We start from the raw sequence: 14111 nt of genomic DNA, 5'->3' as shown, positions 1-14111 counted from the left end.
ATATATCACTCCCACTAAAGCACGTTGAAATTGCTCATAGGATGTATCCTACAAAGCATTATAAACTCTGCAGAGCCAAGTAGAAAGGTGAGCTTGTTTGGAATAAAGACCAATTAGAGAACTACAAGAATTACTTTTGGGAAATCGGACTTGGAGTGATGGAGTAGACAGCATTAGCTTTCAAATAACTGTGTTTTGAACGTGTGCTGTCTGTTAAGCTGCATTTTCTAGTGAGCTGTGATGTTAATATCTTTGTCACCATAGCCAACATTAAGTAGAAGGAGTACTATATAAGGCTATACTTTTTAAATTGAATTATAGTTGATTTACAATGTTGTGTTAGTTTCAAGTGTACAGCAAAGTGATTTAGTTATATACGCATATATAACTGAATATATATATACATATATATTTTTATATATTCTTTTTCAGATTCTTTTCCATTATAGGTTATTACAAAATATTGAGTGTAGTTCCCTGTGCTCTACAGTAGGTCCTTATTGTTTACCTATTTTATATTTAATAGTGTCTGTATGTTAATCCTAAACTCCTAATTTATCTCCCCCTCTCCCCATAAGGTTATGTTTTCAGCTCAGCTTTTAAGTTGTTGACCATTTATCTCTAACAATCTTACCAGCTCTTAGAATGTACAGGTGTAAACTGAGAATGGTCTTTTGCTTAGTGCTGTGTATCCCAACCAGCCAGGTGTCCTGTAGACCCAAGTAACTGACAGAGGTATTTTCTTACAGTGGTAGTCTTCTTTAAAAAAATAGAATGCTTAATTATTAACATTTAAGAGAGTATTACCTCACTAAAGAATAAGGTATACAGTCCTGAAGAGAAAATTTCAAAACACTTAAATACAATTTGATTCCTTTCTTATCAATCCTTACTGGTTATTAACCACTGATTAATATGACTTAAAGGCAAATTTTTGTAGCATTTGAATTAGACACATTTCGTGCTGTAAGATTTAAGTGCATAGTCTACTGGAACAATAAGAAATTTTCCCATGGGTAATAATCAGGTTATCCTGATTGATGAGTGGATTCCCATTCTAGAGATGATTTCTAGCTCCCCTTAAGAGGATTCTTTTTCCATTGCTCAAAGCAGCATTTTATAGAAGAAACTTCCACTAAGCATACCATGGTGAAACCCAAGCACTGACTTCTTGGAAACATCTCATAAGCTGCTCTCCCCTTTCCTCTTGAGTGAGAGAACTAAGAGAGAACCTGGTCTGGTGAAACATCCTACCTAAATGCTGATTCCTCCCTACCAAGACCAGGGAAGGAGTGTGGACAACCCGTTTTAGAGGCATTGAAGCTCACCACGTGTAAGCTCCTCCATTTCAAAGCCTGTTGATCTGGCGGTTAGGTTGTAAGTAACGACTCATCGAGCACCTTCTGTGTGTACGCTGGGCCGGAACTAGTGATGCAGAAATGAATACAGACTGGAAGCTCCCTGAGGATGGCAACTTCATCTTATTCACAGCTTATCTCCAAGGCCTGAAACAGCCCCTAGTATATAGCAGGTCCTCAACACATATTCATCAATCAACATATTCATTTGATGCCCACCACAGCCACAGAGGTGGGCCCTTATTGACAGGGAAACGGCGGTCTTGTGTGAAGTGACTTACCCAGGTTCACAGAGCAGAAAGGTCAGAGCCAGAGCCTAGGAGACCCTGAACTACGCTCTCCCCTTGCCTCCAGTGTGGGTCCACACAGCAGCACTCATGCCGACAGCTGATACGCATCCTTAGCTCAGAGAAGGACGAGGCAGGGCCCTAGAGTAGGTGGTACTTAGTCATGCTGTGTGGGGAGCGGGGAGGCCAAATCAGAGGGGCCCACACCTACCTACAGCATTAAAAATGGGAGCAGAGGCTTTGCTTAGACCCCGCATGGGATAGCTGATGCACAAGACCACCCAGTGTTCTAGCCTGTAAGTCCTGGATAAGGAAATTCTGTCCTAAACGTCCAAGATAAGACCTGGTGAAGAGAGGGTCAGACGGACCCAGCCAAAGAGGTGGCAGAGCAACAAGAGGAATTCTCAAACCAGAAAAGAATAATGAAAAATCACATGAACTGGAAACAAATCAACATGGAGATCAAGGTGGGGGGGGGGGGGGGGCGGGATTCCAGAGTTGCCATGGTCTCTGGGACACATCGCCTAAACCTGGTCTTTGTTTACTCGTAGGTGACTGGTTGGCTCTGACCTCAGTGCTGTTGCTGGTCACTAAGAGCCATCAGCACCTGAGCTCTGTTCTGCGGGTTGGTGTGTAACAGGGCCTGCAGTTTGTTTTTGGAGGGTGGCCTCACAGCACCTTCAGTGGGCAGAGGGCCCAGGTCTACAAAGACACGTGTTGGCAGCGCTCCGTCTCCACCAGATGATGCCCCCGAACAGCAGCCGAGACACCGTCCCTTTCACACTAACACATGGTCCAGTCGTGTGTGCATCGTGCCCATCGAACGTTGATGACTTGGCTTTGGTGGGATAACACGGACCACAGTATCTTTTTTTTTTATTCTAGCGAGACACTTGAATGGAAGGAAGTATTTCTCTTTTTTTAGTGTTGAGTAAATGTGTAATTAGCCTTGATCTCCATTAGTATCAAGGACTTGAAAACCCAGTTTAATCTGGATTCTGCTCTCTTCTCAATGTCAGCCTGTTTCTGGACCAGTACAGAGCCAGCCTTGTTGATGCAATAAAGAGATTACTCCAGCCCAGGGTAAGTATGTTTCTATTTTCTCCTGAACACTGGCTTCAGAATAATTAGTCTGTGCACAAAGATGGAGAGAGTAATGGAATGGCAGGATTAATGTCATGTAATACTTTAATACTTATTATGTCCAACTTCAATTGGGTCTTCTGATCTATCAGATTCTTTCCTAATCATAACTAGGGAACTTCTTACCCTTGGCCTTCTGATAAAGAACACAGTGGGTAGTAAAATAAATGAAACTGCTTCAAAGATAGTATGAGATTATTTTTATCAAAGAATTTCTTGAGTCTTTTCCTTTGATAACAGTATCTCCATATTAAAGTAGAAATATGATATTGAAAGTTTTCTGTTGACTTCTGTCATTTTAAATCCTTTCAATGGTAACCTTTGTCATTGGGTATTTATTTATTGCAAGAGAATATTTTCCTTTTTATTTCCGTTTATACTAAAGAAAGGGACTTCAGATGAATCTGTATATTAAAAGTTCTTTGCTTTAAAAGGAAGCCATTGTTTACATATTATAAACATTAGGTCACAATGAAGCCAAGCATGGCATAAAATATTGTACACATTTTTACATTTATATATCCATTTATGCCTGTGAGTAAATTACAGAGTTTGTATCCACTCTTATTTCATTGGGCTGTTCTACTAAGCTAGGAGGTCCTACAGCCTAAACGGAGAGTTAATAGACATCTATTTAAAGTAAGAAAACAAGTTTAAAGCTCATGCATTAAAAAAATCTTATAAGTATGTAAGACTCTTGCTGTGCCGTAGGAATTTAAAATAGGTTAACAATGTTAATGTCGTCGAAGACAGGAGCTCACATTTATTGAGAAAAGGACTACAGTGTGTGTGTGTGTGTGTGTGTGTGTGTGTGTGTGTTTTCTGAAGTTTTGTTTCTAAAGTCTTTTTAAAAAAGGTTTGCTCTAGTCTTCTGACCTCAGTGAGACTTACAGACTAATACTTTTCAATCTTTCTTTTATATCTTTTTCACATTGAAGGCTCCCAGAGCAATTTGATAAGCATCCTTTGCTTTACACTGTTGCGTTTTATTTTGTTATCTCTGTGTAGCTCAGAAACTTTAAATAGGCCTCTCAGAGGAGTAACCACAGCTTTGTAAGTGGTAATCAATTAAACTAAATTGGCCTCAATGCCCCCTGTGAGGTGGGCAGTGGGTCTGCAGACGAGGAAGGGACATGCCCCAAGCTATGATGGCAGCTGCTGTGGCCGAGTGAGCAGCCCGAGTTGAGGGCAGAAGAAGGAATTGGGGGGCTCTTCATCCCCCCATTAGCCTTGGGTGGTTCTCGTGAGCATTTGCAAGATCAGGATCTTCAGAGAGGACACCGAGATTCTTGGATGTAAAGCCTTCTAGGAACATCTGTCATACATAACCACAATGCTTTCGAGGACTCCTGGGTCTCCCAGTGCACAGACAGTACCTCACTCATCACCAACACCCCTTCAGAGCGCACTTGTGACAGATACTCCATTTTGCAGCAGATTTGCATGATTTACATAGGCTCTGTTGTAAATCATGCGAATGATTTGCATTGTGGAGATGGGACTGGAATGTCTAGCAGTTCTCCTGTCCCCTCTATTAAAGTCTAAACGACACTCCCCCTTGTCCGAAGTGTGGCTCCACACAGTGGCCTCCTCTGAGGACGGCAGTGCTCCTACTGACAGCTGATACTCATCCTTAACTTGGAGAAGGATAAGGCAGGGCCTTAGAGTGGGCGGTACTTACTCATGCTCTGTGCAGAGTGGGGAGGCCAGATCAGAGGGGCCCACATCAAAATGCAGCATTAGCAATGACAGGTCTCACTTAGGCCTCTCCTGTCCTGCAGCCCTCCTCAGACGGCCAGTGTTCTAGCCTGAGCGGCCGAGGATCCACCATAAGCGAGGAGTCCCCGTTGTGAATGGCACATGGACCTCCTGAAGTTCCCACCCAGCACTCTCATCCCCATTGGGAGGTCTGGCGAGGCCGGGCATTTGCACTCCCTGGGCCTCCACCCAGATGGACCCAAGAAGGGTCACATGGACTCAGCAGGGAACAGCAGCAGCTCTGTATCCCGTGCCTGGGCTGGAAGGGTTCCCAGAGCTTGGGGGCACCTGGAGGAAAACTGTGCTCTTCTTCTCAGCTCTCAGGGCTGCAGTCCTGCTTCCAAAGGACCTCCCCCTGCCGAGGGCATGTGTCGTGGAAGTCACAGTCCAAGAATAAGAGAACATGAAAGGTTTTATTAGAGCTGCTTTCCATGTTTTCTTGAGCCCAGCGCACTCTTCCATGGTTTTGTGGCCCAGAGGCTGAAGATGCCATAAGAGGCCCACAGAGAAACAGCCTGGGTGGTGTGCTGGTGCTTCTCGCATTCTTGGTAATTCAGGGCTCAGCAGACACAGTGGAGACAAAACAAGTTCTCAGGGTGCTCAGCAAAAACTGCTCTTTGGCCAAATGCTTCAAATTCCTAGGAGGGCCCCAGTTTCTGAAGGCAAGGTATCAGCAGGTAGAGTCAGAAATATCTGCATACAAAACCCAAGTCATTCTTACCATCTGGCCGCTTACTGGATTTCTCTCTCGGAGCCTCAGTTTCTCATCTGTAAAATGGGGCGTAAACAAGCCAATACATTAGAAAGTTTTAGCACACGATTGACTCAGTGAATATGTGTTTGCTCCTATTACCTTGAAGAACTAGAGAGACATCCCAGCTGTGATGAGTATGCATACGGGGGCTCTTTCCAAAAATTGTCCTCGGAGAAACGCCTGACAGGAGGGGGAAAATTTTTTTTCTTGACCTGGACTGGGACGATTTCTACACATAACTGGGCCTGCTGCGTCTCCCTGCACCCATGTCCTGCATACCTGCTGCAGGTTCTGCAGGAGGTCCAGAGGATTGTCTCCCTGGATGAAGATGACACTTTTTACTACAGATACCCCACCAAGTGAGGGGAGAGAAATTACTCCTAGGTGGCCAGAATGAAATCATTGCAACACGAAGTTTCAAGTGTCAAGCTTGGGAAGAAACAGATTCTGCCATTATTGGGGAGTGTGGTTCCTTGATTTCTAGCAAAAGCAAACCTGCTGTCTGGAGTCAGAGGATCCAGAAGCAACGAAAGTAGACGGAGGGGAGGATTTTCATTGCTTTTCAGTTTTTATAATGAGGGTCATGAATGGGGGGGCACAGGCCCCCACATAGAGCTTAGCCACCAGGGTGGGCTCCTGGCTTGACCCAGAAACAGTGTCAAATCCCAGGGCTGAGCCTAGATCCTCAGGCAAACGGGCACCTATGCCTGGAAAGTCATTACAGGAAGCCCCAAATGTCAGCAGAAAATGATTGTTACCTGTCTCAGTTGCAAACTTTCCTCAACTTACTGGTTGAGAGAAACTGTAAAAACATCGGACTCCTGCCAGAATGTTAGAAGGGACTCTCTAGCAAACTTACAAGATGAAAAGATCTTAGAAAGGAGTGAAATCAGCAAATTTTACTCATCCCAAGAAACAACATGTCCCTCCCGTCCCCCACCTGGAAATTGGTTTCCAGTTTCATTTTGAAGGTGAAGGGTATGGAACTGTTTGGTACTTAATAGGTACTCAGCTGTGAGCTGTGTGTGGGTGTGAGAGAGAGAGAGAGAGAGAGAGAGAGAGAGAGAGATGGATGGGTGGGTGGGTGGTCAGTGCCCGGGGAAGGGTAGAGGTTTGGGCCAAGGATACTGAGTTCCATTTTAGACAGAATGGGTTAAAGCTACTTTCAGAACATCCCCATAGAGAGCTCTAGTAGGCACCTGCAAATCTGGGCGTGGACCCTGGACAGTGGTGAATGCTGTAGTTATGTACTTGGGAGTTTTTGATGCATAAGTGATAGCTGAAGTTGTGGACTTCAGTACAATTGCCTAGAACTGTATAAAACATGAAGAAAAAGTAGGCAGAGCCCTGGGGAAAATAGTGGAAAAAAGAAGGGTCGGGGACGTGAGAGACTGAGAGACATGTAGGAGAGGAAGCAGGCAAAGGCAGCATCTCAGAAACCAGGTAAAGAAATGGTTAGAAAATAAATGTAAGCCTAAATGTGTAATTGATATTTAATGGTTGATTGTCTGGAAATGAAAAAGGCATAGCATATTCCTTGTAAAGTAAGGAAGAAGACTTATTTTTTCCAGAAGTGCACACCCTTTAATTTGAGTATAGATTAGTCTAGCAAAATAACAACAACTGAGCTTATGAAGTAAACAATATCATTGTTGTTTTGTGGAACTACTCCTCTCTCCTCTTCAGGGATAAATGAATTCTCTCAAATTTCTGCTCATCAGTCAAAATTTTACATTCAATTGAGTGTTCATTCTGAGTTTAAAATGATTTTGTGACTGTGAATGCTTAGAAAGTTGTGCTTTGGTAAATTGAAAATAATTTTTCTAAAGTGATGGGCTAATTTGAAATCTATATTCTTTTTCTTGTTTTGATTTTTGCAGCCTAAATTGTAAGGCATATTCCTCTGACTGTACAGACAGTGTCCTGCTCCCCTGGGGATCTGGGGGCTTCTAAAACCATTCCTTATGAGGCAGATGCTGGCACTCAGTAGGGCTCAGTGGATGCTTATTGAATGAATGGGTGATGTCCTATTGTCCCTCCTAAATATTAATCCATATCTCAAAGGTGTCTGTATTCAATGAAATGAAAAAGAAAACATTTTGAAACTCATAACTGAGTAATTAGAGATTAAAACCACTGCTCGCTCTTTCTCTTTCTTGTGGGGACAATATTGTGCACAGAAAGCTGCCCTCTGAAATCCCATTATAGCCGCTGACTCTGTAAAAGCTTCTTGGAGAAAATCTTTTCTAAAGAATAAGCAATAGAAGGTGGCCTTCGAATTCCCAGAGACTTGTATTTTTCAGATTACTCAACATCTGGATTTAGTTTATTCTCTCAACAAATATCGATCGTCTACTCTCTGCTAGGCACTGGGAAAATGCAGTGAATAAAACTTGAGAAGATCCCGTTGTCATGGAGCGTGCATTCTCTCCAGAGGAGGCGGCCAGTAGCAAATGAGGATATGATGTGTGTCACCGGTGATGAGGGCTAAGGACACAGCTAGAATGGGGCGGGGGGGGAGGCGGCTGTTTTAGGTGTGGTGGGTACGGAAGGACAGGTAACCTGAGGCACAAGCTCAGTTGCAGTCCCCTTACAGCTCACCCTAACCAACAGGGGGCTGGGGTGAGGGCAGCATGCGTTTTGTGAATGCAAACATCAGCCCAATCACAACCTCTTAGTCCTGTAAACATTATGATATATAATTCAGATAATAGCTCTTAAAAATCAACGCTTCAATTTTAAAGGCAAGACAATTTTTGCAGGTGACTTTAAAGTAAAATGACTTCCATTATTCAAAAGTCCAGAATGGTAGTCAGCTCTTAGAAAAGACTAGAATGACCTACTAGTGTTCCCTCTTTTTTTTTTTATGGAGACTTTTGCTCCCCTGCTGAGACCATGTATTATATCTAGTTTCACATCAAAATGAATTTTTGCTGCTAAGTTTGAAAACCGCTTGAAAATAGCAATTAATATTGGGAAAGCTGACAGAACCTTAAGTGTAGTGGCATGATTGGTGCTGCTACAATTATGTGCCTGAGTGTATACATGTCTATGTAAACACAGTATGAAAACACACTTGATGTCCAGGACAGTGTATCAGTGTGTTTTCTTGCAGCTAAATGAGGGGACAAGAGAAGGAGAGGGAGTTGAAGAATTTTTATAGCACTGTTAGGTGGTGTAGATGTTCCTAGTCTTCCTTACATCTACATAAATTTGTTTCTCAAATTATTTTCACATTCATTACCTCATTTGATCCTCACAACTTGCTCGGAGGGTGGGTGGAAGGCAAGGGAAGCTTTGCTCTTCCCATTTAATGGATGAAAAAACTCAGTGGGTCAGCTAGGATAACTTGAGTTTCTTACCTGAAAAATGAGGAGATTGGACTCTTGTCATCTCCAAGGTCCCTTCTAGTTCAACAGTTCTATAACTTTTTTTTTTCTGATTTTCCTGAGGTGACACCGCTGTTTAATGGTGGAGAGCCTCTTTAAGTCCAGACCCCTTTCTGCGCACAGTTCCTTCTTATATTCTTCAAACCCTTCATAGCATGTTTAATCATCTGTAAAATGTAATGTCTGCCGTACAAGGTTGTTGAAAAAACTGTTGAGGGGATTAAAGGGAAGGCTTGTGAAGCACCTAGGAAAGTGGTAGCTTTTATTATTATTGTCATTACTATTACTAATAAGAAGGCAATGGCATATAGTGGAAAAAGCGTTTACATTGGAGTCAGGTCCGTTTCCAGTCATTTACTGGTGTGTCTGTCATCTTGGCCAATGATTCAATCTTTTCTGAGCATCCTGTAAAGTGGAGCTGAAAATCCCTACCTTGTTGGGTCATTTGAAGACCAAAGAAGAGGATGTGTATAGAACACCTATCCCAGTGTCTGCCACGTCCCAGATGCTCAATAGACAGTTGGCCGGTGTGAATGATAAACCAACTTTCAAAAGAAACTGGGATATATTTTCATGATTCCCTGAAAACCTGAAGTGGTATTTCATAGACGTGACATATAACCCTGAAGTTAACAGAAGCATACAGTCAGTCATCTTTTAAGCAAATAAAAGGAAAAAGAAGATTCTGAAGTTTAGCCATTCTGTGCATATCTAAAAAGGAGAAGAAAAATTCACATGCACCCAGTACTCAGTAAATGGTTGGTGTTGAGTTTCATGTCAGCAGGTCTTCTGAAATGTGGTACATACTTTATTCAAGTCCTGCCGCTCTCCCCACTACCACAATCTGATAAGGTTGTTCAGTTTATTTAGAAAAGCTTGTTTGCCCTCATTCTACTACTTCCTTTGAAAAGTAATCACTTGAATAACTGTGAGAAACTGCTTTGCCATAATGATGACCCTTATGAAAGATTCGATGATGTTGGAAGTCAAGATCCTGTAGCTCTGTCTCTGGCAGTATGGGCACAGAAAAGCCTTTCCGTGGCAGGACTGAAGTGGATTGTGGTTACATGTCTCTGTGGCGGATTTCTTGGTACTGAATTTCCAGGGCACAATAAACTAACATTTACAGGCATCTGTGGCCACATGCTCTGGAGCTGTGTGGCGGATGTGTTGGCAGCTGCTAAGGAGTTGCAAGGTGGGTGGCCCTGCCCTGGACCTGTTATTCTAAAATCTAGTTGATGGTTTAAACCACTGGACCCAAGGAGGTGTGTATTGTACAGAAAACCAGTGTTGAGTCCCGTGTTGTTTATGACATGCATTGTTTGAAAATGATAAAACATAGCAACTGGCCGTTTAAATGTGACATGTTTTTTCTTACTTGGTGTATATCTATCCTTGAAATTATTCTCACTGTGGATGCCCATCCTGTGTGGACATCTCAGGACAAATGAGTTTTCTACCTGAGAGCCGTACATTAAAAGCTTTGACCAATGTCTTTTATGTTTGGTTGCCTTTCAGTTTTAAAATGTGTGAATTTCCTTTTTTATGTTCTAGGGGAAAGCAATGGTATTCGCCCCACGCCGAGGGAATACTTTAAACCAGTTTTGCAATCTAGCTGAAAAAGCTGGATTCTCTATCCAAAGACATGAAAATTATGATGAACACATTTCAAACTTCCACTCCAAGGTTAGTTTTCTGCTTGTGTTAGATAACACTTTAATCCGCATTGCATTTTGAAGAGATCATGGTCTTTTTGGCAGGTAACCTAAATATTTGATTAAAGGACTCCTTAGGTGTGCTGCTTCTGAACAGCTATTTGTATCTGATTATTTTGTGTGGCAAAGCCATCTTTTATCTTTGCATGTCTAGAAGGATTTTACAGAAACCATTCCTGTTTACTCCTTTCTCTGAAACTAACTAATCTCTTCATTCATAATAGACTAATTTGTAGGATGCAGGGGAGGTGGCATAGAATGAATGATAAACAAGCATTTATATTTTAATGAAAAACCTTCAGCTTTTAAGTAGGTTAAATGCTTAGCTGCACTGAAATAAATAGAAGGTGAATGTCTAATTGTATCATGTTAGACTGTAAATCTTTATCTCTGCTTGCTTTATGGCTGGGTCAGTTGGCAGTTTGAGACTGTTAAATCTCACAGAATTTCACAGTTGTGGGGTTATATGTCAGATCGAGGCGCTACAAGATTTAGGTCAAAAGCACTTATCTGAGAGTGATTTCTAAGCTTGCTTACATAAAGCAATGTTATCAGCCTTTTTATTATTTATAGGTATGGAGCAATATAGGACACTGAGAGGCCAGCGTTCCACCAAAAACTTTTCAGGAATCTCACATTTGCTAATACATATCACAGTTACTAGAAAAACATGTATTTCTTCTGTAATTTTGTGCGTGACAGAAATCTCCCTTCTCTGAGCTAGCCTGACCCTGGCAACAGACTTTGACTTGTCAGTTTTGCAAGTTGTGACCACAGAAAAGTAAAGGCATGACCTTATTTTTCACCTGGGAAAATGTGAATAGCACTCTTTATTACCCAGGACTATGGTATAATTTAGAAGTGTGTTGACTTGTGAAAAATTATATGCAAAGTGGAGCTGATCTTCTAAGCAATAGAAAGGAAATCTTTGTTTTCTGGAAATGGGTTCATTTCTTTGCATCTCTAGGGCTCCATTTAAGCTCCTGGGGGAAGAAAAAAAATGCTTTGTGAACTGAAAGGGTTAAGTCACTTCCTCTCACTGGTGGAATCAGGCACTTTGCTTATAATTAGAAAATAAAAACAGAATGGCACGTAATGCAAATCTTACCTGCCTCTAAAATGATGTTCTCCCTTTTTCAACTCCTCTCCAGAACAAAAGGAAAGGATTTGAGGGCTTTACCTGGTCTGGGATGAGTCTCTCCTGGCCCCCTGGGCTCTTCTACCCAAAGGGATGAAAACGGCCTTCTCTCCAGGGTGGGCCTAGAGCTACGGGGATCAGCTCACGGCTGCTTCATGTCATGTCATTCACTTTCCCCCTCGAACAACAAATGCTTTTAGTTTCTCAGTCATAGCTCAGGAGAGCAGAGGTGTGGGTCTCTCCACCAGCAGAGAATTTCAGCATTGTGCCTGATACCCTCTGTCTCCTCCCTGCAAGATCTGAAGTGTGTTGGGACATGCCAGGCATTCAAGTCCTTGGTGGCCACCTCTTCTTTGTCTAGAACCTTAGATTGTTAGCACCTAGTGGACAGCATCTTCCTCTTTTTATTTCCGATGTTGTACACTACCCCGCTGAGCCTGGCATGTTTTATAAATCACTAAACATGCCTCTTAGGTTTATACTGCGCCTCATACCCATGGTACCCTGTAAATAATCATAGTCTGACTGATCGGTTGCACAAAAATAAATTTCCATAATAACCAAGTGGCCTTAGTGTTTATCTCATCATAATTGCTTCAAAGTTCAGTTCCATGCCTTGTTGACAATGGACCGAGAAATAGTTCGCCTCCTCTTTTGGTTTTTGTGACAGGTGAGAGTTGCATTTTGTTCTCAGGAAGTAGAACCCTAGGGGAATATTCTGCAGGCTTGGGGTGCTCTACCTAGATGGTATAAACCTGCACCCATGATGTATATTTTTCATGATGAGAGCAGTTTCAGCTGGCTTGTTGTCCTCCTGAATCTAGCCAAAGAAAGCCTCTTGTCCCTTCTGTACCAGAAGCCGGGCTTTTCTGCTCCAGCAGCGGGTTTAACCGTGTGCTGACTGGACGGAGAGAGGCCCGGAGGATCCTAATCCGGCTCGCACGGGGAGGTCTCCTTTGCAAAAGGACGATGCCTGGAGAGGATCTCGACCAGAGGCCGGACACTGCCGCGGACCCAGCTGCGGAGAGTGGGGATCGTCCCTGCTCCTCGCCGGGCCCTAGTGCTCATCACCGGGGCGCGGGGACGCAGGCCGAAGTCAGCACCCCCGGCCCCTCCGGCCCCCGCCCGCCCAGGGCTCCGGGGATGCGCAGGGGCTGGCGCGGCCGCGGGGATCCTCCACCCTGGCCGCTTTTGTTTGCCGCGTGCTAATAGCCGAGGCTTAAAAGTTTTCCATCTTGAGCGGCAATCAGCTTTCTTCCTCTCCATCCCTGGCCAAACCCCTATGGTCCCGGGGACGAGCCTGCTCCCAAATGGAGGAGCAGCGTTTTCCTTCAGGCTGCGTGTTATCCTCTTAGCCCTACTGTGTTGGAATAGAGCGTAACCAGCTGGAGGACTGTAAGACGCCTGATAATGCCGCTCTTTTCCGCTGTCCCGTCTTAATCTTGTTACACAAATGGTTGTGAAGAGATTCATGAATTTTAATTTTGCCCTCTGCATTAGTGCTTCACGTCACTCATACACAGCTGCCTTCTATGCCGCGTTTTTCACCCCTCCTCTTACAACTGGGGGAAAAATTAGTTACAATCTTGGCAGTAGTGCAAGGTAAAAAAAAAAAAAAATCTACAGATTTAGGCAGCCACCCGTGAAGCTGATTAACAGTGATGATCAGGAGGAACAGCTTTGCCTCTTAAACTTTTCACCTCTCATTGTTAACTGTGAAATTTTATTTCCGTTAAAAAGCAAGCCTGTAATCAAAACGGTGCCATTCTGCACTTTTCTGCCAGTGCTTTTGTTAAATTGTGCCCACACCACGCAGCCACCGTGCTCAGGAACCAGGCAGCCGAAGGTGTAGTGTGTTTTTAAGATATTGCCTTTCTGTTCGTCCAGGCAGCAGGGAGAGAAAGAACACACTTCCCTCTCCTATCTAACCTCTTGGTCTCCTCTAGGCTAGGAATCAAATGCATTGCCCGATGGTGGGTCTCAAAACCTTTAGGATGTTAAGATAGCCAATTGTTTAGCAAGCTAGAGACTTGACTTAGAGATTACAGCTGGCTTGAAATAAGTTGATAAAAATATTCTCAATCATGCAAATATTGTTTGAAATATAATTTTACACGCCATAGTTTCCTTTTCCTTTTTTTTTTTTTTTCCTTTAACTTTTGCAAAACCACCCGAGTGTTTATTTTCTGTATTTTTGTGTTTAGCCATGAAAATAGGCTTGGGCTCGGCTGTGAAGTCAGTACATTGCGTTAAAAGCACGGCCATATTGCACTTCTGCTTATCTATTCAAAATGCCACATTACAAGTGGCTGGTGCTTATAATCTGTGTGGTGTGCTGTTGATAATTGTGGATACTGTAAAGGGTAAACAGTCTGAACTTCATTCCTGCTGCTGCTGTTCGCGCCGCGGTGAGGCTGAGCATGTTACATCCAATTATGAAGTAAAGCATAATGCCACTAATAGCAGCTATATAATTTAGTTCTGTCCTCAAAGACCCTGTTTTAACCTATGAAATTGAAAAATTGTTTTATTCACAATTTGCTTGTTGTTGGTTTTTTTTCAAGGTGCT

At 43.0% G+C, this 14111-nt stretch overlaps 1 protein-coding gene across 2 annotated transcripts in view; it reads left to right on the top strand.

Annotated features, from left to right (window-relative positions):
* The window catches only part of CAMKMT (calmodulin-lysine N-methyltransferase), a 403439-nt gene that overhangs the window by 386814 nt on the left and 2514 nt on the right, over window positions 1-14111 (top strand). For both annotated transcript variants that reach the window (XM_057743477.1, XM_057743475.1), the window contains 2 exons: window positions 2665-2728; window positions 10244-10375. In XM_057743477.1, the coding sequence (XP_057599460.1) occupies window positions 2665-2728; window positions 10244-10375 (196 nt within the window). The remainder of the gene's footprint in view (window positions 1-2664; window positions 2729-10243; window positions 10376-14111) is intronic.

Source organism: Hippopotamus amphibius, chromosome 7, assembly GCF_030028045.1.
Source record: "Hippopotamus amphibius kiboko isolate mHipAmp2 chromosome 7, mHipAmp2.hap2, whole genome shotgun sequence".
NCBI lineage: Eukaryota > Metazoa > Chordata > Mammalia > Artiodactyla > Hippopotamidae > Hippopotamus > Hippopotamus amphibius.
The sequence above is the reverse complement of the archived record's forward strand: the minus strand, read 5'-3'. Positions and strand labels throughout refer to the sequence as shown.